The following is a 23,086-nucleotide window of genomic DNA, read 5'->3' as shown; positions in this document are numbered from 1 at the left end:
TGGGAGGAGGGTGCTTCGGAGCAGCTCTCTTCCTCCGCACTGGGGCAACTTCAGGCAGGCGAACTTCACCACCGGTGGGCCCAAAAGGGGCCTGCTCTGGCCGGCGCACGGCTGCATCGCCCCCCACCAGCCTGAGTGTCTCTCTACCTCCGCCCCGCGGCAACTTCAGGCAGGTGAACTTCACCCCGGCGGGCCCAAAAGGGGCCTGCTCCGGCCGGCGCACGGCTGCATCGCCCCCCACCAGCCGGCTGGCCAGGGAAGGCAAGGCTGGGCTCTCTGGTGGCCCGCCAAGCAACGCATCCCTTTGGCGCGCGGGGTGTGTGTATGCAGTTTGGCGCCCCTGAGGGCCAGCGCGCCCTATGCGAGCGCCTAGTTCGCCTAGTGGGCGAGCCGGCCCTGGGCGCGCACACACACACACACACACACACACACACACTCATAAAACAAGGAATCATTACATGGATGATTTAGCTTAGCCTTCCCTTTCCAGCAAGGTGGATTCTGGACCTCTGTCTCATAGCTGATCACAACCTGGAAATTATCTTAAATCTGCTACTGTTTGGACATGAGCTTTCTACTCATCAGTATTGTTGAAGAGGGGAGTTTGTATGCTTTGCTGTTCCCTTTAACTGTTAGGTGTACTGTTTAAACTTTCACCATTCTTACCTGCTTACCAAAAATTTTGGCATAGTTGCTATCTGATTTACACCATGTGGAACTTGACTATTTTCTTGCTGAAAATATTCTTCTGGCTACTTCTATTTATTTTAAAAAAAACTATTGATTGGCTGAACTCTTCTAGTTAAAAGGCTTAAAAGTTTGGAGACAACAACCAGTTTTCTCATACGTTGTAGTGGAATAATGCTTATCAGTCCAGTTTATGTCCAGTCTGTTTTTTCCTTTTATCCCCCTTCATTGCAGTACTGGATGTCTGGGAGAGTGCAGAGGCTGCCTTTACCACATATTGTATGCTAGGGAAGTTTCTACCTATCAAGGGAATTTCTTTTAACCTTTATGTAAATATTTGTTGTTCTTGGGGGGGGGGGTGGCCTCTTAACTGAGCACCCAACCTAAAATGTGTCTTCTGCAAACACCTGTATGTTCACCATGTAGCTGGATTTGTTCACATTTTAATTGTGATTGATGCATCTGAATACTGCTTGAATTAACTTTCTCATCTCTGACAATATTAAGAGACTGAGAAAATAGATGAGCAACATGGAAGTGCTATGATCCAAGTGGGTATGAGCTAGGGTGATTGCTTGCCTTATGTACAGGGGTTTTGAATTCCACCTTCAAGATGACTCCCCCTCCACCTCCAAGCACAAGAAAGTCCCTTGTCGTGGGTGGGAACTTTCCAGACCAGCGACTGTTAAGGTGAAAGCATATTGTAGGAAGAAAAATTTGCTCCTCTAATTATCGTATGACCTACGAGCGGACTGCGAGAAGGGACCATTGATTAATGGCTGCCATCACTAAACAATATATGACCACTAGCACTTTATTATATTAGTTGGCTTTAAAATTGTTTTAATTGTAATTCATATGTTGTACTCTGTGTGAGCCACCCTGAGCTGGCCTCGGCCAGGAGGGGGGGGGTATAAATCTGATAATAAATAAATGTTGTGTGTAGAATAGCCGGGAGATCCTAAGATTGTCTGGCAGCCAGAAGTTCTAACTCTTTAGTGTTATGCACCAGTAGGTGATGAGCGAGACTTATTTTAGGGCAAGAGACATTTCAGAAGTGGTTTGCCATTTCCTACCTCTGTGTCACAACCCTGGTATTCCTTGGAGGTCACCCTTCCAAATACTAGCCAAGGCAAACCCTGCTTAGCTTCCAATCTTATTGGATTGGGCTATCCCGGGCTGTTCTGCTCCTCTATTTGTGTGCTACTAGAAGCGCTTTCCACTGGTATATGTGAGTGGAGTGGTGGTGGTGAACATATCCCCATAAAAGCTTCCCCCAGTCATCATACATTGCTGATACTAGTATTAGAATTTCAAACACATTATAATGCTACATACTTCTTTAGTATTCTCCAACCAAAATCTGTTCCAAATGAAAGGGTTAACTACAGGTGTAAAATTTCTGGAAAGTTTTAAGCTGGGGATGTGTGTGTTTTTTCCTTATTTTTTCTCTATAGGGAAAACGTTTGGGAAAATGGAAATTTGGGGGGAATTGAAATAGATGCAACCAAACCTAAACTAACTTTACTGCTTTAACAACATAAAATGCATAATTTATAACGTAGCATATAAAATTGCTATCTTACATGTTTTGGTCTCAGTTGAAAGTTATTTAGTCTACAGTGGTAAACCACTTGTAAACTCCAAATATACCTTTTAAAAAGTCAAGGTAGAAAAATATTACTGGGAAGATTGGGTTCCTGGAAATTTTATTAGCAGTGTAAGTTGATTTTATGTTTACACTTCCTTTTGTTTTCTACATTAGTTCTGAGAACTGAATAGCTTAGTCCACTTGATACACATTTAAACTACCTTCATACTTTATACTTGGAACGTACAGTCCAATTTCATTTAGTGCTCTCAGTGTGTTTTTTAACAGTATGAATTCTTGATTGCTAAATTTGTCTGAAATTGAGTGTAGCATACAGCATTTTGACTATTGATAGTATTTTTACACAATGTTGCAGTAGTTCAAAACTTTTCTACTTCTTTCATTGATAAGATCTCACAATACAAGAACTCGTGGGCACTCAATGAAATTGCTGAGCAGTCAGGTTAGAACAGATAAAAGGAAGTACTTCACCCAAAGAGTGAGTAACATATGGAATTCACTGCCGCAGGAGGTGGCGGCGGCTACAAGCATGGACAGCTTCAAGAGGGAATTAGATAAACATGGAGCAGAGATCCATCAGTGGCTATTAACCACAAGGCATAGATAGGAACTCTGGGGCAAGTGATGCTCTGTATTCTTGGTGCTGGGGGGGCAACAGTGGGAGAGCTTCTAGGGTCCTGGTTCCATTGCTGGACCTCCTAATGGCACCTGGTATTTTTGGCCACTGTGTGACAGAATGTCGGACTGGATGGGCCATTGGCCTGATCCAACATTGGCTTCTCTTATGTTCTTAACATATGCAGTTAATAACAGGTTTACACACATGGTACCAAAATGTCCTTAATTTGTAGAGTGCTGCTATTTATGGCTTATTTGCTGGAAACGTCTGAATTTCTTCTGTTCCTAGTAAATCATTAGCAAAGCCATGGGTGGATCTACGAATCCTATTCTCCTGGACTGGTCATTTGTAAGGAACTGTGTACAGTAGTAAAACAAGCTATATGGGAGATGGCAAAACAGTGTAGCAATGATACCTGTGTGGCATGCTCAACTAATATATTTTTTCCTTTTCTGTTTTAAAGGTGCCTTAGCTGGACCAATAGTTGATCCACATGTGAAAGCAGTATGGGGGAAGGATGTTACACTGAAATGCATAATTGATATAAATGAAACATTAACACAAATTACATGGGAGAAGATACATGGAAAGAGTGCACAGACTATTGCTGTTCATCATCCTGAATATGGATTTTCCGTTCAAGGAGAATATCAAGGAAGAGTATCACTTAAAAATCATTCGCTTACGGATGCATCAATCATCTTGACAAATGTTACTTTCTCTGATTCTGGAGAATACGTATGCAAAGCAGCTACATTTCCTCTAGGAAACTCCCAGTCATCAACAACTGTAGCTGTATTGGGTATGCTTATTTTAATATCTCTTTTGTACATCTTTTCATGTAGAATGTAGGTCAAACTAAATGTAATAGTTTACAGTGAGCATTACAATAGAAGTGCTATTTCATGTTTCTCTCTCATTTCAATGTCTGTTGAAAGTCGTGTTTGCTTCACTTACATTAATTACAAAATAGATTCCTAACTGTATACTGGGAACTCTGGGATTTCTTGATAGATTACCTGGGGTTTATCACTTTGAAAATCTGTAATGGCCATCAAGGTACCCTGAAAGTCCAATAATAGTAATTTGAAATGACAAGAAAATATTAGGCGTGTTCTGGATCACATGGTTTACCTTACTGCACATGTTCTGTGTGCCACCAGTACTTCCCTTCTCTAGGGTCAATGTATGTGATTATTTCTCAATTTTCTTGTTGTGACATTCTTTGAGTAACAAGTCTGCTCAATTTTAGCTTATACTATTTCACTACGATTTCCAAGCATACAGCTCACAAATTGAAATTAAAAGCAGTGATGCCATCTGATCTTCAGTTGGGGACCTCATAATATGAACTCCTCCCCCAATTTAAATGCTTCGTTTTATTTTGAATGAGACTGAGACTCTTGGTTCTCTGTTGAAATGGGGTTAGGTATGTAGCCCTTGTAGTTATCCCCCTCTTATTTTCCAACACACATATACAGAACTTACTTTGATAAAAGGGAGGACATTGCTATGCACAAATCCAACACTGCCTGACTTTTGGAATGCTCTGAGCATGCTTAGGAGGAGGATTTCATTCTGACATCCTGGATTTGTAGTTTACCCATCTTCTGGAAATGAAGAGGTCTACAGTCCCATTGGGTTTGTGTCTAGTAAGCCCTCCTTACTTTGTGTCCACCCTTTCACCCCATCTAAGGTAAATGTTCATTTCCTTTGTTCAGAGGAAAATGGGGACTAACTGGATGGGACCTGTGTGTTCCCTATTTGAGTTTTTCTGAGTTGCCTTGTGAAATGATTGGGAAAATCCCTTTCTCCCCCCCCCCCCTTTCTTATTGACCACTTGACAGGGAGGCTAAACAAATCTGAGACATTTTGCAGGAAAGGTTTTCACACACATTAGATGAGATTGGATACAGACAGTTTTTTAGCCTCCAGCCCACACATTTTTGTCTTCGCTCAGGAAGGATGGCTCCAGAGCAAACTTAATTTATGCAGTAGCCAAATCGCTCACTCACAACTTTAATGCCAGTAGCTCACAAAGAATTCTTGCTCACAAGATACCACGGCTTAGAGGGAACATTGGATACAGAAGCAGTTATTCAAGAGTTATGAAACTGATTATGATAAAACTTAACTATTTAACATGAAATTTCAAAAATGGGATTAAATGAGAACATAAACCTGCAATACTCAATCTTATAACACTAATGGTTTCATTTGAAACATTGCTGTCAATTTATAATAGCAATTAGAAAATAGCAGTTTAAATAGAGATTACATTATAAGAGGTTTCTAGCTTAGATAAATTTCTTAAATTAGCCAAATTTATTTGTAGTCAATTAGTATAGTGGTTGATTGGTCAGACTGTTTTCACTGTCCTGTCTCAAGAATAACTCTTAAGATACTTCTGATCTTTGTAGGCTAAAACCACAACATGAAGATTAAGAATAGAAAATTTGAAACTGCCTCAGTTCTCAGAGTTGTTTCCACATTGGAGATTATCAGTTGTTCACATCAAGGATTGCATAGTCATATTAACTTGGTGATGTCAATTTTTCTTTCAGTCAGTGTTCTGACTTGTATCTTGAATATGCACCAGATCCTCCTGTAGGAATAGGTGAACTATTTAAAGGCCAGTTATCCAAAGCATTGTCACAGTAAGCTGAGATAGGTGGGACATATTTTTCTTTAGTTCTTCTAAAGCTGTGATTATTAACGTTTAATCCACAAGTACCCCCACAGTATATAACAAACCACAAGTAAACAGGATACTAAAACTCCAGACATGGATCTTTATGTATAAGAGAGATACATTTGCCCATGTAAGCTCTGATTCCCACCTCCCCAAGTTTTGTTCATTGCCCCACAGAAGGGTATTAAATATCCAGAAACTTGTTCCTTCTAATTTGTAAGTATTGTGTTTGGGCACAAGATACTGGCTTTCTTTAAGATCTGCTGTATTGGCGATACTACCTACTGATATTTTACATAATCCTTTGGTAAAAAATGCCTGTCTTGGTATTTTCCACTAATTAGTGACATCACATACAGTTTGTTTGGTCACGAAGGCAGTGGAAGCTAATGGTTTACCTAGTGAGTGGAGATAATACTACTTCAGAACAATATTAGCTGTGTATGTTCCAGAATCAAGTATGCATGCTATTGTGTAAATATGAAATATTCAGAAGAAATATACTGTGAACTGCTGAGTGGTTGTAGAGCTGTCACATTACCATTGTAGCATCTTTCAAATGCTTGACTGGAGAAAGTCTTATCTTGTACATTTATGAAGTCCGGAATAACAGCCTTAAAAATCAAGCTCCTTCAGCAGGTATCTTGTTTTTTTAAAGAGTTTTATTTAGTTTTTATAGCGTATATTCATACATATACTGATATTTGTATACATATAACATGGAAGAGTCTATTGCTTATTCTTCTCCATTATCCATTTATATATCCTCACCCATCTTTCCTGAAATATATCATCTTTCCCTTGCGATATTACACTCAGTTTGTCCATTTCTGCCACTTCCAAGAGTTTCACAGCTAGTTCCTTTCTCGTTGGTATGTTTTCTTGTTTCCAATACTTCGCTATTAGGATTCTAGCTGCTGTAAAGATATGTCAGTACATATACATCATTTTCTTTGTAATCCTTAGGAATTATATTTAACAGGTAAATCTCAGGACATGGTTTTAGATTGATATGTAACATCTCTGTTATTATATTACTTACATTTTGCCAGAATCTATAGATTTTCCCACATTTCCACCACATGTGGAAGAAAGTCCCTACGTTTGCTTTACATCTCCAGCAATTTTTGTTTGATGTTTTGTACGCTTTTGCTATCTTTTCTGGAGTCCAATACCACGTATGGAACATTTTAAATATATTTTCTTTGAACGTTACAGCTCTCATTAGTTTCATTGTTCTCCATATTTTTTTTGCCAGTCATCAGTTTGTATGGCCTTTCCCAAATCTTTCATCCAGGTAATCATAGAATTCTTTATAGTTTCATCATATAAGTATTCATCTAGTAAGAAATTGTAAATTTTTTGAACTAGTTTATCATTGGAGGAAAGCCAAATTTTGTCAAGTTCAGATTTGGTTTTTAAGAATTCCACTGTTTTATCTTTGTTATATCTATCATGCAACTGTATTTGTTCCCACTATGTAAGGTGGATATTTTTGTCTTTTAGATTTTCTACTGATCTTAATTTATTTCCATTGAGCAGTATATCATATGGGATGGCTTTTTCCTTTGACATTAGTTTAGGGTTTATAAATGATTCTAAAGGAGATGCCCATCTTGTAATTTTTATATAGTGTCTATTTTTATTTCTTTCCATGTTTTAATTAGTGCCCTTCTAATAATATGATTATGAAAATTAGCATGAATTTTATCTTTCTCGTACCATAGGTATGCATGCCAACCCATGTAGAGGTCATGACCTTCTAGATGTAGAATTCTCCAGTTTTCTAGTTGTATCCAATCTTTGATCCAACCCATGGTGGCTGCTTGATAGTAAAGGCGCCAGTTTGATAAGCCCAGACCTCCTCCTTCTTTTTTGTCTTGCAATATCTTTAATTTAATTCGTGCCCTTTTTGGATACCAAATAAATTTCCTTGAACTTTTTTCTAGTTCCATAAAGAATTGGTTTCTTTTCAATATTGGTAAATTTTGTGCCAGGAATAGAAAGCGGGGTAAGATGTTCATCTAAATTGTTGCTATTCTTCCAATTAGAGATAGCTGGAGGTCTTTCCAATTAAGTAAGTCTTTTCTTATTTTGTCTCTTAATTTGTTATAATTATTCTCTATCAAACTACTATTTCTATTTGTCAGCATTATTCCTAAATATTTAACTTTGATCGCCATTTGCATTTTCGTCAATTCTTGGAGTTCATTTATTAAATCTTGTGAGCAATTTTTTTAGTATTTTAGTTTTTTTTAAATTTATTTTAAGTCCAGCTACTTTTCCATAGTCTTGTATTTCTTTTAGTAAACATGGAACTGTTATTATTGGTCTTTCTAAGATAAAAACTAGGTCGTCAGCAAATGCTTGTAGCTTATATACTTCGTCTTTAATTTTCAGACCTCTTATCTTTTGGTTTTGCCTTACATTATCATTTAAGGTTTCTAATATAAAGATAAATAATAAGTGTGATACCTTGTCTGGTACCTTTCTGGATCTCTATTTTATTTGTTATTTCACCATTCACTAAGATGCTTGCCTGTTGTTTTTTGTATATTGCTGATATCATATTTAAGAAGTTATTTCCACACTCCCATATCTCCCAATTTTCTTTTTAGGAAATCCCAGGAAACATTATCAAAAGCTTTTTCCGCGTCCAGAAAAATTAAGGACATTTGTTTCTCAGGGTGAAATTCGAAATATTCTATTATGTTGATAATTGTTCTTATATTATTTTTCATCTGCCTCCTCGGAAGGAAACCCACTTGGTCTTGATGGATAACTCGCTGTAGCACTTTTTAAAATCTTGATGCTAAAATATTTGCAAAAATTTTATAATCTACATTTAATAAGGAAATGGGGTCTATAGTTTTGTATTTCTTTCTCATCAGAGTCAGGCTTATGTATCAACGATATAAGAGCATCCTCCCAGGATTTTGGCATGGTTGTTTCTTTCACTATCTTTTGAAGTACCTCTTTATAGGGTATTAAGAGTTGTTCTTCAAACTTTTGGTACACCTCTGCTGGTATGCCATCTGGCCCAGGTGATTTATTTTTCTTTTGTTTTCTTATTGCTTCTGCTATTTCATAAGGTGCAATTGGGCCGTTTAATATTTTTTTCTGGTCCTCATTAAATTTCTTTGTATTATATTGTTTTACGTAATTCTCTATATGTTGCAGATTTTGGGTTTCTTGTTGATAAAGCTTTTTATAATTTTGTTTTGCTATGTTTTTTAAATCTTCTATCTCATATTTTAGATCATGGTTTTTGTCTGGTAGGGCCAAGATAGTCCTCTTTTCTCTCTCTCTTCTCAATTTATAAGCAAGCCATCTTGTAGGTTTATTGGCATTTTCAAAAAAAATTTGTCTCTAACATTTTCCGAATTTTTCGATAAAAAATTTCTTGACTTTGATTTAGAGCATAGGTATTAATAGTAAGTATTTCTTTCCCATTTGTCATAATTGTTATCGCTATAATTCTTCCATCTTTTGAACTATAGATCATTTTGGATGTACCGTAAGTATTCTTTCCCATGTATAACCACCCCTCTTTTTTATTTTGTCAGATGCTGTAAAAGCTATTCCCAACTTTTTGCACTTCAGGTATTTAGTTTCATCTCCTTTTATGTGGGTCTCTTGCAGACAGATTATATCTGCTTTCATTTTAGATAACTGATGAAAAATTCTATTCCTTTTTTGTGGCCCATTTAAGCCATTTACGTTTATTGAGAGGAGCTTTAGTTTTCTATTTATCATTATTTTTGTTCTTAGTACCAGTATTTTGATTCCTGTATTGGAATCTAGTTTGCATCTGGAATTGTGTTCTATCTGTAAATCTGTTTCTTTGTCGTTTCTTTTCTTTTTCCCTATTTTTCTCTTTTTCCTCTGTCAAGTCAAAGTCTGCTTCCCGCTGATTTTTCCCTGTATTTTCTTCTTGGCCTTCTGCATATTCCCCTTCTTCGTCTTCCTCTTCTTCTTTCGCCAACCTAAGTTTTCTCCTTCGTTTTCTAAAGTTTTCTAATTTAAAGATAGAATTTATTCTTTGCCTTTTGCCTTTGTAAGAGAATAGTATTCCTTCTGGAATAAGCCATCTGAACATGATTCCATTTTCTTTTAAAAGATTTGTTAGGATATTATAATTTATTCTTTTTTCCCTTACTCTCCAGGGAACATCTTTTGATATCCTTATATCTTTTTCTTCTATAATTACTTTGTTCTCATTCGCTGCTTTCAATATTTTATTTCTTGTCTCTTTTTTATAGAATTTTATGTGTACTTCCCTGGGAAGCTTTTTCCTTTTGGCATATGCTGAGTTTTTCCTATAAATTGATTCCATATCCTCAAAACTTTCTTCTTTAGTACTTATATTCAATTGTTCCGCGGAGTCTTTAGCGATTTCTTCTTTTAGATTCTCATCTATTTCTTCTGATATATTCTGGCATCTAATTATAATCCCTGCTCTCTCCATTTCAAAGTTTATGATGGTTTCCTCCAATTTATCATTTTTTGTTTATTTCTTGCATTTCCAAATCCAGAACTTGTGTATTTTCTTCCAGTTTACTAGTTGTTTTAGCAATTTTAAATATTTATTTTTATTGTCTGACATTTGTTTCTTAATCTCCTCTGTTTCTGTTTTAATTTGCTTTGATATTTCCTCCATCCTTGTGTGTATGGGGGCTAACTCTTTCTTAATTAGATCTGGTAACGTTAACTCCATTGTTTGTTGGAAAGTTTGTACTATGCTTTCCTGAATAAATGCTTTCAATTCTTTCATTGATTGTTGTGAGATATTTGTTTTAAGTTGGCTGGTAACTCCCAACTGTCCTGGTGAAGGTATAGAGCCTTTCCTACTATTGCCTGCTCCTGATGCAATTATTTTTATTGTTTCTTTATTTTGTGGTATTAAAAAGTTTATAACTCTTTCTGTATTGTTTCTCTAGTGTAAACCTACTTAAACTATATTCCCCCCCCTTTATGATCAGAGTCCAGTAAACAGTATCTCTATAATGATCAGCGTCACTATGGTCTTTCCTATTACACTTGGGTTGTGTCTCTTTAACTCTTTTTTACTGTCAATGTTCGTATTGTATCGCTTTATATTGCTCCTTCTATTGCGGTCGGATCCTCGCCTCCTTGCTGCGTCGCTCCATTCCCCCTCTCACGTCTGCTGTGCCTCTCCTCGTTGTTGCCTCTTTATTGCGTCACTCTGTTGCACCGTCTCTCCCTTCCGCATTTGCTGCAGCTTTCTCCGCGTTGCCTCTCCTCTCCGCTGCCGCTTATCTGCACAAAAGAAATTTGCCTCATCACCCTCACTCTGTGTTAGTTCTTCGTTAAAGGGCTAGGATCACCAGCTACAAACTGGAAACAAAGGACAAGGTTATGTAATACTTATTTCCCAAACATTTTTAGTTTGCGCATATGCATTTATCTCGAATCTCTCTTTGTGCTCTCTTTTCGCAGCCGCTTTTAAGTTCCTTAGCACCTTTTAAATTCTTGCGCTTCTCTATCTTTTTAAACAAGGTCTATCTTCTCTACTCTCTTTCATTTACAATGCCTTAGAAATGAACAATAAGTTAAATGGGTATTTAGCTTCGGTTTGTATTTTGGGCAGGTATTTCCAGTAGACTCCAAAGGCTCTTGTAGTCTCGGCTAGTGCAGGAGCTGACAATACTTCTTGCCTCTCTTGCTTCCTTACGCTTTCTTGCTTCTGGAGCGAGCCCAGAATTAACTGGAGGGTCGCCACCCTCCCCAGAACTGGGAGTAAGCTCCTTGCTAAAGTCTCACTCTTCGGCAGAGAATGTTACTTGATGTAAAAAGTTATTTGAAAGTGCAGGAATGAGTTGAATGCTCAGAGCTGCCTCTGTGCGTCTTCTCTCGTCGGGACCGGAACCGGATCTCGAAGGACACCCAGCAGGTATCTTGTTGAAATAGTCCCCCCCACAAGAATACTTCTATGTTAGTTTGAACTTGGCACATGCAGTATTCTGGACATTCCCCAAATACTTAAATTTTACCCTTGTTCTTCACAACAATGCCCCAAACATCCTGGGTGGTGATGTACAGCCTTCCCGTTCTGCTATAGTAATGTTGCTGGAGGGAGCATGCCTTCTCGGACTATGCTCATATGCTTTATGACATTAGTACACTTCTGTAAGTGTACCAAAGGGAGCAGCTGTTGCAAACGGTCCATGAGAATGTTTATGTCTTAGGCTGAGTAAACTGCTGCTGCCCCAGGAGCTCCCTCTGGTGATAATTTTTAGCTATTGTAGTTGGCTTTTGAAACTATTAATAATGTAAAATATGGTTGTGTAAGTTTGGTGTCAAAATTATTTGTTAGTGATATTCAACGTGGTCTCTGTGCTTCACACCCATGGGATTCAGTGCGCACGTGCTGGATTGATCGGTGCTGTAGCAAGCTATATTTTAACAGAATTCCGCGCCCAGTCCCTCCGGGCATGTGCAGGAACTCCACCGCGCATGCCCAGAGGGGTGGGCGTGGACATCCCACCAGTTCCTTTCTTACCGCCGCATTGGAAAGACCTCTTTCATCGTCGATCTGATCGGTTCGCTGATAGCTTTTTGGAAAACCCTTCTCAGCTCTTGGAAATTCTTTCCACACCTCCTTCTTTTCCTTTTTGGTTCTTGTTCTTCAAAAAAAAAAAAAAAGGACTTTGTTTTCTCTGAGGGGAATTTACCTCAGGCCTTCGCCCCCCCCCCAACCGTCATCTCTACTCAACTTCTTATGTAGAAGAAGTGGGGATTTTTTAAAAGTTGTAAACGCTGCGGAAGCAAACTTGCTCCTCCCGACCAGCATACACTTTGTATTTTTTGCCTCGGAGAGTCGCATAAACCGTAGTCCTGCCGACATTGCGCTTGCTTCTCCAACCAAACAAGAAAAAATGGTATGGCACACCTTAAAGTAGCACTGCTGGAAGTGGCTCTTGCTCCCGCCACACCAATGGAGGAGAGACCGTCAACAGCTCCGACACTGAGGCGAGGCCCGCCTCCGATGTCGACCGCCCAACACCGAAGCTCCCAACATCAAAGGCACGATCGTCCACTTCCACGCCTGTTAAGAAGAAGGCTAAGGCTAGTACGGAAGCCAAGTCCGCGAAGGACACTTCCAAGTCCCTCAAGACGGCTAAGACGGGGAAGGCGGCGGTACAAGCACTGGGTGATGCCCCTGTAGTGCTCCCCCCTCCACCGGCAGTATCATAAGAACATAAGAGATGCCAATGTTGGATCAGGCCAAAGGCCCATCCAGCCCAACATTCTGTATCACACAGTGGCCAGAAATACCAGTGCCATCAGGAGGTGCACTTATGGGGCCAGGACATTAGAAGCCCTCCCACCACCCAAGTTCCTCCACCGATACCGACCATCCATGTATTGGATTCCCCGTCCAACAAGCGGAGCGTCCTTACTCCGACATCGAAACGGTAGAGCTCCTAAGCCATCAGATGGATGCAGAGCATTCTCCGTCTCCTTCTCCGTCGTCGACATCGACGGTATCGGAAGCTCCCGACATCGATCCACATCGGCACCGATACACCTCATGTGGCATGCAGCGTCACCCTCAACGTCTTCACGGTCAATCTGTCAATATCGACAACCGAGATTACCAAGACACTGCCCACAGACAAGTGGCTGCTTTGTCTCCCAGACGTCCACGGCCCAGAAGTCATTCCCCAAGAGTCTTCCTGCCCCCCCCCCCACCGCCGATGTCGTGGGATCAACAACAGTTGCAGTATATCTATGGGACATATCCACCTTCCCTGCCGTGGTTAACGCCTGCGGACTATGCTGATTGGGATCGCTATTCCACCCAATCCACTCATAGGTCGAGATCCCCTCATAGATTAAGACCTTCAGCATCTCTGTCACGTCCTCCTGCGGTCAATCTGTCCCACCATAATTTGAAAACAAGTCATCCTCTCAACCCTCCGGTCACTCCACCTCCTGTTGCTCCTGTTGTCCAATCGAAACCACTGACCTGTCAGCAGGACACATCTGGCCAAATTCAACAGCAAGACTCCTCTGACTTTGCAGAAGAGGACTCAGATACGGAGGCTTCTGAGGCTCACACTTCTCCTGACCATAAGTCTCCCAACCAGGATGTTGCTGAGGACTTACCCATATCTCCATCAGATAACCTTATGTCTTATATAGAGCTGGTCAAAAGAATGGCCTATGCCCTAGGTCTCTCTGTCGTCCAACAACAACAGGCGACAGACTCAGTCTATGATATAGTTCAGCTCGGCACCTCTTCCACCTTGGCATTGCCCATGTCCTCGGTACTTCTCCAAGCAGCTAAATCACCATGGCTAAAACCTTCATCGCCTCCAGTGTCCACACAAAAACTGGACCACATGTACAGAGTACAAGACACTGATGCAGAATTTCTCTTCTCTCATCCTCAACCAAACTCAATAGTGATAACATCTTCCTCCAAATCAAAGAGGACGCATTCCGCACCTTCTGATAAGGAAGGAAAGAAATTAGATGCCTTTGGCAGGCGTTTTTACTCCACTGGAGCGTTAGGAGTCAAGGCCACCAACTACCTGGCCTGCATGAACCGCTATCAATACACTCTTTGGGAACGGTTGTCAGAACTCCTCAGCTACCCACCAGATAACAAACTGCAGGCAGCCAAAGTCCTACAGAAAGAGGGCATGGTGTTGGCGAAACAACAGCTCAACACTACAAAACACGTCCTCAAGGTGTCTTCGCAAACAATAGTTTCTGCAATAGCTCTTAGAAGACATTCCTGGCTCCGCAGCACTACCCTACCTATATACACTAGATCTTATATAGAGGACCTTCCCTTTAATGGCCTTGGTCTCTTTAATGCTACCACTGATTCCACTCTTCAAGAGATAGATAAAAGTATAAAGGCGTCCCGAGCTCTTGGAGTCTCATCCTCGGCGAAACAACACTATCGTCCTCGTAACTGGTCCTGATCCTGGCAAAGGCGCACCCCAACTCACCAGTCTCCTGACACCCACTGGAGGCCAAGAACATCTTCTGGGGGCCAAAAACTCACCTTCCAGAAACCAAAATTCGGTCAGGCCAACAGGCTTCCTGCACCAAACAGGCCAAACCCTCCAAACAGAGTTTTTGACTTCCCTGTCACCGAGTCAGCTATTACCTGACTGTCACTCTTTCTTCACACTTGGCATCACATCACCTCGGACGAGTGGGTGCTCGCCGTCTTGACCCGAGGCTACAAAATAGAGTTTATCCAGAACCCCAATACTTTAGTTGTCATCTCCACGCCCCCTTCCCCACCTCTCCTCGAGGAGGTATCCGTCCTTCTACAAAAGGGAGCCATAGAACATGTCCCACCACACCTCCATGGGATGGGATTTTATTCCTGATACTTCACAGTCCCGAAGAGAGACGGAGGCGTTTGACCCATTTTAGATCTCAGGGAGTTGAATTGCTTCGTGACTTACCACCGCTTCCGCATGGTCTCGCTTCAACAGATCATGCCACTGCTTCGCATACACTTATGAATGGCCACCCTCGACCTCCAAGATGCGTATTTCCACATCACTATCCACCCCTACCACCGCCAATACCTACGCTTTGCGATTGGTTACCGGCACTTCCAGTACACGGTCCTACCATTCAGTCTCTCCAGTGCCCCAAGAGTCTTTACAAAGACAATGACTGTGGTTGCAGCTTTCCTCCGTCTACAGGGTATTGCGATCTACCCCTACATAGACAATTGGCTTCTGGTGGCACTTTCCAAAACCGCCCTAATCTCAAACATTGCAGAGACTTTGACACTATTGGAGAATCAAGTCAACAAGCAAAAATCTCACTTGTTTCCAGTCCAGCGCATACAGTATATCGGCGCAATCCTGGATTCACAGACATGCATGGCTTACCTGCCCAACGACAGAGCGTCAGATATCATTTCCCTAGCCACCGTCGTCTGCACCCAACCCTACGTCACTGCCTTCCAAATTCAGAGGCTGCTTGGCCTGATGGCTGCAACTACATCCGTCCTCGTTTTTGCGAGACTCAAAATGCGTCCCTTACAACTATGGTTCATTCGCCATTACAACCTGTCGAGAAACACACACACTGTCGTCCTATCCCTTCCTCCCAGCATACAGGACTCTTTAATCTGGTGGACTATCCCTGCCAATATCCTTCAGGGAGCACCCTTTCACCCTCCGTCACCAGAGATCACGATAACCACAGATGCTTCCTTGATGGGATTGGGTGCGACAAATGGGATGCACAGACGAGGAGAAAACACATAAACTTCCTCGAACTCCTAGCCATACGACACGCTGTCACCTCCTTCCTCCCCTTACTCAAGGGAAAATGTGTCACGGTCCTGACGGACAACACCACGGCGCTGTCGTATATCAACAGACAGGGCAACACGGTGTCCCAATGCTTATGCAACCTGGCCATCCAGTTATGGGAGTTGTGCATTGACAATGACATATTCCTCATGGCCACTCACATCCCTGGCCACATGAACGTGCAGGCAGACCATCTAAGTCGAGCCGGACTCAGCCTGCACGACTGGGGGATGAACCTAAAATACCTCCTCCTTCTCTTCCACAAGTGGGGGACTCCCCGAGTCGATGTCTTTGCGAACAGAAGCAACAAAAAATGTCATCTCTTCTGCAGTCGAGGAGGCAAAGACCCACAATCTCTGGGAGACAGCCTTCTTTACCCTTGTTCATCAGGGCCCCTTTACCTGTCCCCCCCCTTACCTCTGCTTTTGTGGGTGGTCCGCAAGATACTCAAGGACAATGCGGACTGCATCCTAATAACACCATGGTGGCCAAGACAACCTTGGTTTTCAACGGTCCTTGAGCTTTCCCAGGGGATATACCATCAGTTCCCCCCGGCCCCGGACCTCCTCCTTCTCTCAGACTCCCGCGTCTTACATCACAACATACCACAGTTGAAACTGACAGCATGGCAGGTAACATCACAGGCTTCTCCTCCCATGTAGTTAACGTCCTCTTGAATTCAAGGAAACCCACTACGCAGAAGTCCTATGATTATAAATGGAGGAAGTTCTGTTCTTTTCTGGGTGACGACGCCACTCGAGCCACCTCAGCTGGCCTCGAAACAGTTTTTCGTTTCCTCCTCTCCTTAGGAGGAGGAGCAGGAGGAGGAGATTGGATTTATACCCCGCCCTTCACTTGGAGTCTCAGAGCGTCTTACAAACTCCTTTCCCTTCCCCTCCCCACAACAGACACCCTGTGAGGTGGGTGGGGCTGAGAGAACTCTGACACAAACTCCTCTTTTTCAAGGACAGCTGTGCCAGAGCTCGTGACTGACCCAAGGTCACATCAGCAGGTGCAAGTGGAGGAGTGGGGAATCAAACCCGGTTCTCCCAGATTAGAGTCCACACACTTAACCACTACACCAAACTGGCTCTTTTAGCTGACTCGGGACTTTCCCACTCTTCGTTGAAGGTTTATTTGGCCGCTCTTTCGGCCTCCCATGTTCCAGTTGAAGGATGTACTTTGTTTTCACATCCGCTTTCAAAACTGTTTTTAAAAGGTTTGCTTCACCTTTACCCTCCTGTCAAAACTCCAGTTGCTCCAGGGACTTTCCTCTAGTTCTACGCCAGCTGACTAGGAAGCCCTTCGAGCCACTCACAACATGCGAGCTCAAACTCTTGGCTTGGAAAACGGCCTTCTTAATTGCCATCACCTCGGCTAGGCGAGTGGGAGAGATACTGGCTTTCCACCACGATACACCCTACCTGTCGTTTCTGCCAGATGGAATGCATTTAGTACCGGACATTTCCTTCCTGCTGGAGTCATAGCTCCACCTGCAGGCTGAGGTCTTCCTCCCAGACTTCTTTCCAAACCCTACATCAGCGGAGGACAGATTACTACACACTCTAGATGTCAAGCGGGCTCTTTTGTTCTACATGCAAAGAACGCATCCAACCAGACGAGACCTGCAGCTTTTCGTCTCGTACGCTTCGGCACGGCTAGGCAGTCACATTACGGCTTAGCGCCTGTCAAAGTGGATTGTAGGTCTCATCCAACTCTGTTACCTACTCGCCAAATAGCCATTGCCTGGTCCTATCAGGGCTCATTCCACCAGGGCTGTCGCAACTTCCACTGCCTTCCTCCAGGGAGTGCCACTGCCGGACATTTGTAAAGCCGCTACTTGGGCCACGCCTAACACCTTCATCAGGCACTACGCCCTAGACGTCCATATTTACACGGGTACCAACATGGGACGTCACATTCTGTCTTCGGCTATGCAGTAAAAGACCTGCCAGCACCCACCTCCAGGTAGACTACTGCTCGCTAATCTCCATGGGTGTGAGGCACAGAGACCACGTCGAAGATAAGCAGGTTGCTTACCAGTAACTGGTGATCTTCAAGTGGTCATCTGTGCATTCACACCACCCACCCTCCTTCCCCACTGCTGTCAGCTTCTACTTTTGAATAAGGGGTTGATTTGCGGCGGTACTTTGAAGAAACTGGTGGGAGGTCTGCACCCACCCCTCTGGGCATGTGCGGTGGGATTCCTGCGCATGCCCGGAGGGACTGGGCGTGAAAATCTGTTAAAATAGAGCTTGCTACAGCACCGATCGATCCAGCACGTGCGCACTGAATCCCATGGGTGTGAATGCACAGATGACCACTCAAAGATCACCAGTTACTGGTAAGCAACCTGCTTTTTTCAAGTGTGCAAGAGTTACTGGTGGACTTCATGAGCATAGGAAGACCAGTTAATTGTATTTAAACATTTGTTTCAAATGCTGTAATTATACAAATGGATCTATAATGACTCGCAGGGCCTTTCCCTGGTGAGTCCTTCCCCCCACTCAACTTGGGGTTGAAAGGTTTGATGGTCTTTGAACTCTAAGCCTTCTCTTCTCCTACTAGTCAGGTGATGGGGAGGAGCAGAAAAGGGCTGCTTTCCTTTCCAGATCCTCTTATCCCCGTCATCTGGCTGGCAAGCACTGGGGGGGGGGGGCTTAGACCAGAAGGTGTATAGGCTGTGCTTTCTGATTCAAGTTTCTTTCCGCCAGCTACTGCCAGCCAGCTGACTGAGAGTTTAGGCTACCTATGGCTAAGTTGCTCCTGAAGTACTACTGTGAGATTTTATTCAGCATTTTTTGTTTATTGTGAGGAATATGTAGTAATGTGCTTTGGAGGCATTTTAAGCCCCCCCCCTTTATGTTCTGGGATTTTTGTGCATCTCTCCATTCTATATCTGGCCCCCTTATGAGGAATGTTTTGGTCTATGCTCTGAGACCAAATTGATATATGATAGTGTCGCGTCCTCCCCTGGCCCTCGGTGTAGTGCCCCCTATGGCTGTGTTGTCAGGGTCTCGGTCAGGCTCCAGCGGGACGGGCGGCCCTGGAAGTGGTCGGCTCCAAAAAGGGAGAGGGAGTGAGGGGCCTCAGACAGACAGGGGACAGGGTTAAGTGCACCTGGAGCGTCCCTATGTCAGCACACTGTGTACGTCTTTCCCGCTCTCCTTCCCGTCTTTGCGTCTTTCTCTCTCAGCGTCTCCCTCTGGTTCACAGCGTACTCTTCCTCCCCGGCCCCTTCTCCACCGTGCCTTTTATCTCCCCACCCCGCTACCGGGACCGCCCATCCACCCTTTGGCTTGGGCCACGCCCCCTTTATCTACCGGGACGCCAGTGGGGCATCTTCAGGGTGGATGTTGGTACGCCGCTTTGCGGCTGCTCTCGCCATTCCGCGCCCGTTCTTGGTTCGCCAGCCCCATTGCTGTCGTCTCGCTCTTCTTCCCGGGGTCTGCTCCGCGGACCTCGGTCTCGCCCCCTGGCTCGGCCGGTGCGCTGCAGGTGGGGTCGCCGCTCCCATCTCCCTCGCTGGATTGCCGTGATCTGCCCTTCCTGGTAAGTCATACAGTGGGGGTCTTGCGGGGTTCGTCGGGGCCCCCGGGGTCTGGCCCCCACGGCCTGCGACCTCTGGAGCGGGACAGATAGTGTTGGCTGATTTGGTAAGCCGAAGAGGAATTGGCCCAAAGTTACTCTTAAGGGTATTTGCTTCCAAAAGACAAAGTTAAATAAGGGGTGGCAGTCAGTAATTGCAGAACAGTTTAGATGTGCTGTATTTCAAATATTGCAGTTAATTATATTTTATAAGCTTTTCTTTTATAGGCCTTTATTAAAATCTGGAATGTTTTTATTCTTGAGCCCTCTGTAACTGAAGGCTGTTTCTCAGGAGAGAGTGGTGGACATTAGATATAATGCTGAAAATTCTTCATCTTTTCCCCCCTTTATTTGCACTGATCTTGTTGCTGATGGCTAGTTAACTCTTGTACTTATAAAATGAAATCTTTAAGATACATTGCAGGGGCAGGTAATAGAGATGGCCATGAACTGGCTCACAAACTACAGTTCATAACAAATTTTGAGGGGTGCATGGTTCGTGAAGTGAAGTTCGTGGTAGGTCAGTCAGCATGAACCTTCCAGCTGTTCATGGATTCTCATGCTGGTTCATGAACGAATACATTTCCAAACAGACTCTCCCCATTCAATCTAAATGTTTACCGAACTTCAAAGCAACGTAACTTGGAGGTCATGTAGAGTCGCATCCTACTAAAGCACCTTGATTTTTTTTTTAATGTTTCCATTTTCTTTACCCATCGTCTCAGTCCTACCTGGATGTACTTAATGCTAAAGTACATGTTAGGAGAACCAGTCATGGTGCCATTACATAACAAGAAGTTTCTCTTTTTATAAATACCTTGTCACTATTTATATTTTAACTGATTTACTTTCAGATGTGTAAATCTTGACACTTCGTCAGTGGCCATTGGCTATATTGTTTTTTATTTGAACTGTTCAATTTATACATGCATTTTTAAAATGGCTTACTTCATAGAACATCATTCCATGTTGAATGTTGTGTTCAGAAGAACATGGAGTATACTTATTGGGTGTATACCAGATAGTTATCTGATTTTGTGTCATTATTTGTCATAAGATGTTTGGTCATGGAATCGAGGAAATACTTGGTAATAGCATGACTGCTAGATCCCTGGGCAATTGGTCACTGTCCAGATGGCAAGCCTGTGTTAGTTGTCTAGTATATTTGAGGCTTGAAATGTAATAGCTTAATCTATGTTTTGTAATTTGCATGTGTAAAATGGGATGATGTCTTAATGGGCTTTTGATGCTTCAGGAGAACACTACTTATAAATTCTTTTAGCATTTGTCAGCTACAAATACTAATCACGGGTGGAAAATTGTCGGTAAAATCCGTAAAAGTCAGTTTTTTCATCTTGGTCAGTACTTTGTCAGTTTTTTTAAAAAATTGGTCAATAAAGTCAGTATTTCTTTGATTTTTGTGAATGCAGTTTGTGTTTTTCCGTTTTCATTACTGCATTTTTAGGGAAACATGATGACTTCCCAGTGAGAAGACAGATTGTTTTCAGTTTAGTATGAAGTACTTTAAGTACTTTGTTCCTAAGAGTAAAAGTGATTTAGTGTAATCTTCCACAAATTAACCTCTTAAAACATGAGACAATGAAACCAGAGGTGATGGATATTGTAGGATTCAACATGGCACAGCTCATGCTAGAAGGAGTTGAGAAAGCAATGAAAGAAGAGGACAAGGGAAAAAATACTTGTGGATGCAGTGCAGAAAACTATTGAAAAACTAAAGAATTCGTGAATAACTTTATTTATTATTCAATTTATACCCTCCCTTCCCCGCCAGAGCGGGCTCAGGGCGGCTTACAAAGAGATTAAACATATAGGTAACAAATTATATACCATCTTAAAACAAATAATAAAACTCTACATTATCATAAAGTGCTAGTAAGTGATCAGGTACTTATAAGAATGCTTACAGAAGGCAGAACCAATACTAGTGTTGTAATCAGATGATCTATATTGGTGGTTGGCTCATCTTGGTCTCTATATTTAGGCAACAGCACAGGCTGCTGGTGGTAAGCCAAGGACCAGGGCACTGCCACTTCTCAGTTATTTGATGTTATTTGGTGTGGCTCCTTATTCAAAGGCCTGGTGGAAGAGCTCCATCTTCCAGGCCCTGCAGAAATGTTAAAGGTCCTGAAGGCCCTGATCTCTTCTGGGAGCTCATTCCACCAGTACGGAGCTACCACTGAGAAGGCCCTGGCCCTGGTTGTGGCATGCCTGGCATCTTTAGGACCTGGGAGGCCAATTGATTTTGTGACCCTAAACACAGTGCTCTCTGGGGAGCATGTGGGGAAAGGCATTATCTCAGGTATGTGGCCCCTGACCATAAAGGGCTTTAAAGGTAAGTACCAGCACCTTGAAGCAAATTTGGTATGCTATTGGCAGCCAGTACACTGCTTTCAGCACAGGCTGGATGTTGTCCAACATAGGGAGGCCCATCTTAAGCCTGGCTGCAGCATTTTGCACTAGGTGTAGCTTCTGGATTTGTGTCAAGGGCAGCCCCATGTAGAGAGCGTTACAGTAGTCCAATCTTGAGGTGACCATCGCATGGATCCCTGTTGCCAAGTCGTTGCATTTGAGGAAGAGAACCAACTGCCTAATCAGCCGGAGGTGGAAGAAAGGATCTAGAATGGAAGTGTCATCCAAAAAGCTCTGTAGCTGAATTGCCACGGCCCTCTCAGTTATTTTGCCCAAATATGGCAGATTGGAGACTGGCTGGTAATTAGCCAATTCGGCCAGATCCAGAGATGGCTTTTTCAGGAGGGGATGAACCACAGCTTCCTCGAGTGCCCTTGGGACCTGTCCTTCCGAGAGGAACTTGTTGATCTTCTTCGTGGTCTCTGTGCATCACACCCTTGGGAATATACTGCGCCTGCGCTGACCTTCTCGGTACCGGTAGCTAGCAAAAGGGATTTTCGCGCCTCTCCCAGGTCACGCGCCGGCTCCACTGCGCATGACCAAGGAGGGGCACGCAGATCCCGCCAGTTCTTTTCTGACCGCCGCGCTGGTAGGACGCCTTCTGCTTCGGTCTGTTAAGTACCTAACTTTTTGCTAAACTTGCGTTTAGTTAGTTTCCTTTTCTTTATTTTGTTTTTTGTAGTTAGCATTTTTCTTCGGTGTGTTTACGCAGATCCCGCCAGTTCTTTTCTGACCGCCGCGCTGGTAGGACGCCTTCTGCTTCGGTCTGTTAAGTACCTAACTTTCTGCTAAACTTGCGTTTAGTTAGTTTTCCTTTTCTTTCTTTTGTTTTTGTAGTTAGCATTTTTCTTCGGTGTGTTGTTCCTTGTCTTTAACGTTTTCCCCTCCGCTGGCCTATGGCCCCGCGGTGGGGTTGTTTCAAACGGTGTAAGACTTGCGGTCTTAAAATATCTCCCACCAACGGGCATTCGCTTTGCCTCGTCTGTTTAGGGGAGTCGCACTGTGTTTCTAAGTGCGGACATTGCCAGAAATTCTCGAACCAGACGAGAAAAAACAGAGCAGCTCGTCTGCACTTGGCTTTGATGGAGAAGGCGCTATCTCCACAGTCGTCTTCGCCGTTGGACACGTCCGGGCAC

At 43.0% G+C, this 23,086-nt stretch overlaps 1 protein-coding gene across 1 annotated transcript in view; it reads left to right on the top strand.

The window, feature by feature from the left end:
• PVRL3 (poliovirus receptor-related 3) overlaps positions 1-23,086 on the top strand; it is an 87,818-nt gene that overhangs the window by 7,623 nt on the left and 57,109 nt on the right. The window contains exon 2 of the mRNA XM_015419719.1: positions 3,382-3,720. Within this exon, the coding sequence (XP_015275205.1) occupies positions 3,382-3,720 (339 nt within the window). The remainder of the gene's footprint in view (positions 1-3,381; positions 3,721-23,086) is intronic.

Source organism: Gekko japonicus, unplaced genomic scaffold (genome assembly GCF_001447785.1).
Source record: "Gekko japonicus isolate JY-2015 unplaced genomic scaffold, Gekko_japonicus_V1.1 scaffold1810, whole genome shotgun sequence".
In the NCBI taxonomy this organism is placed as follows: Eukaryota; Metazoa; Chordata; class Lepidosauria; order Squamata; family Gekkonidae; genus Gekko; species Gekko japonicus.
This window is presented reverse-complemented; position numbering and strand designations above follow the sequence as displayed.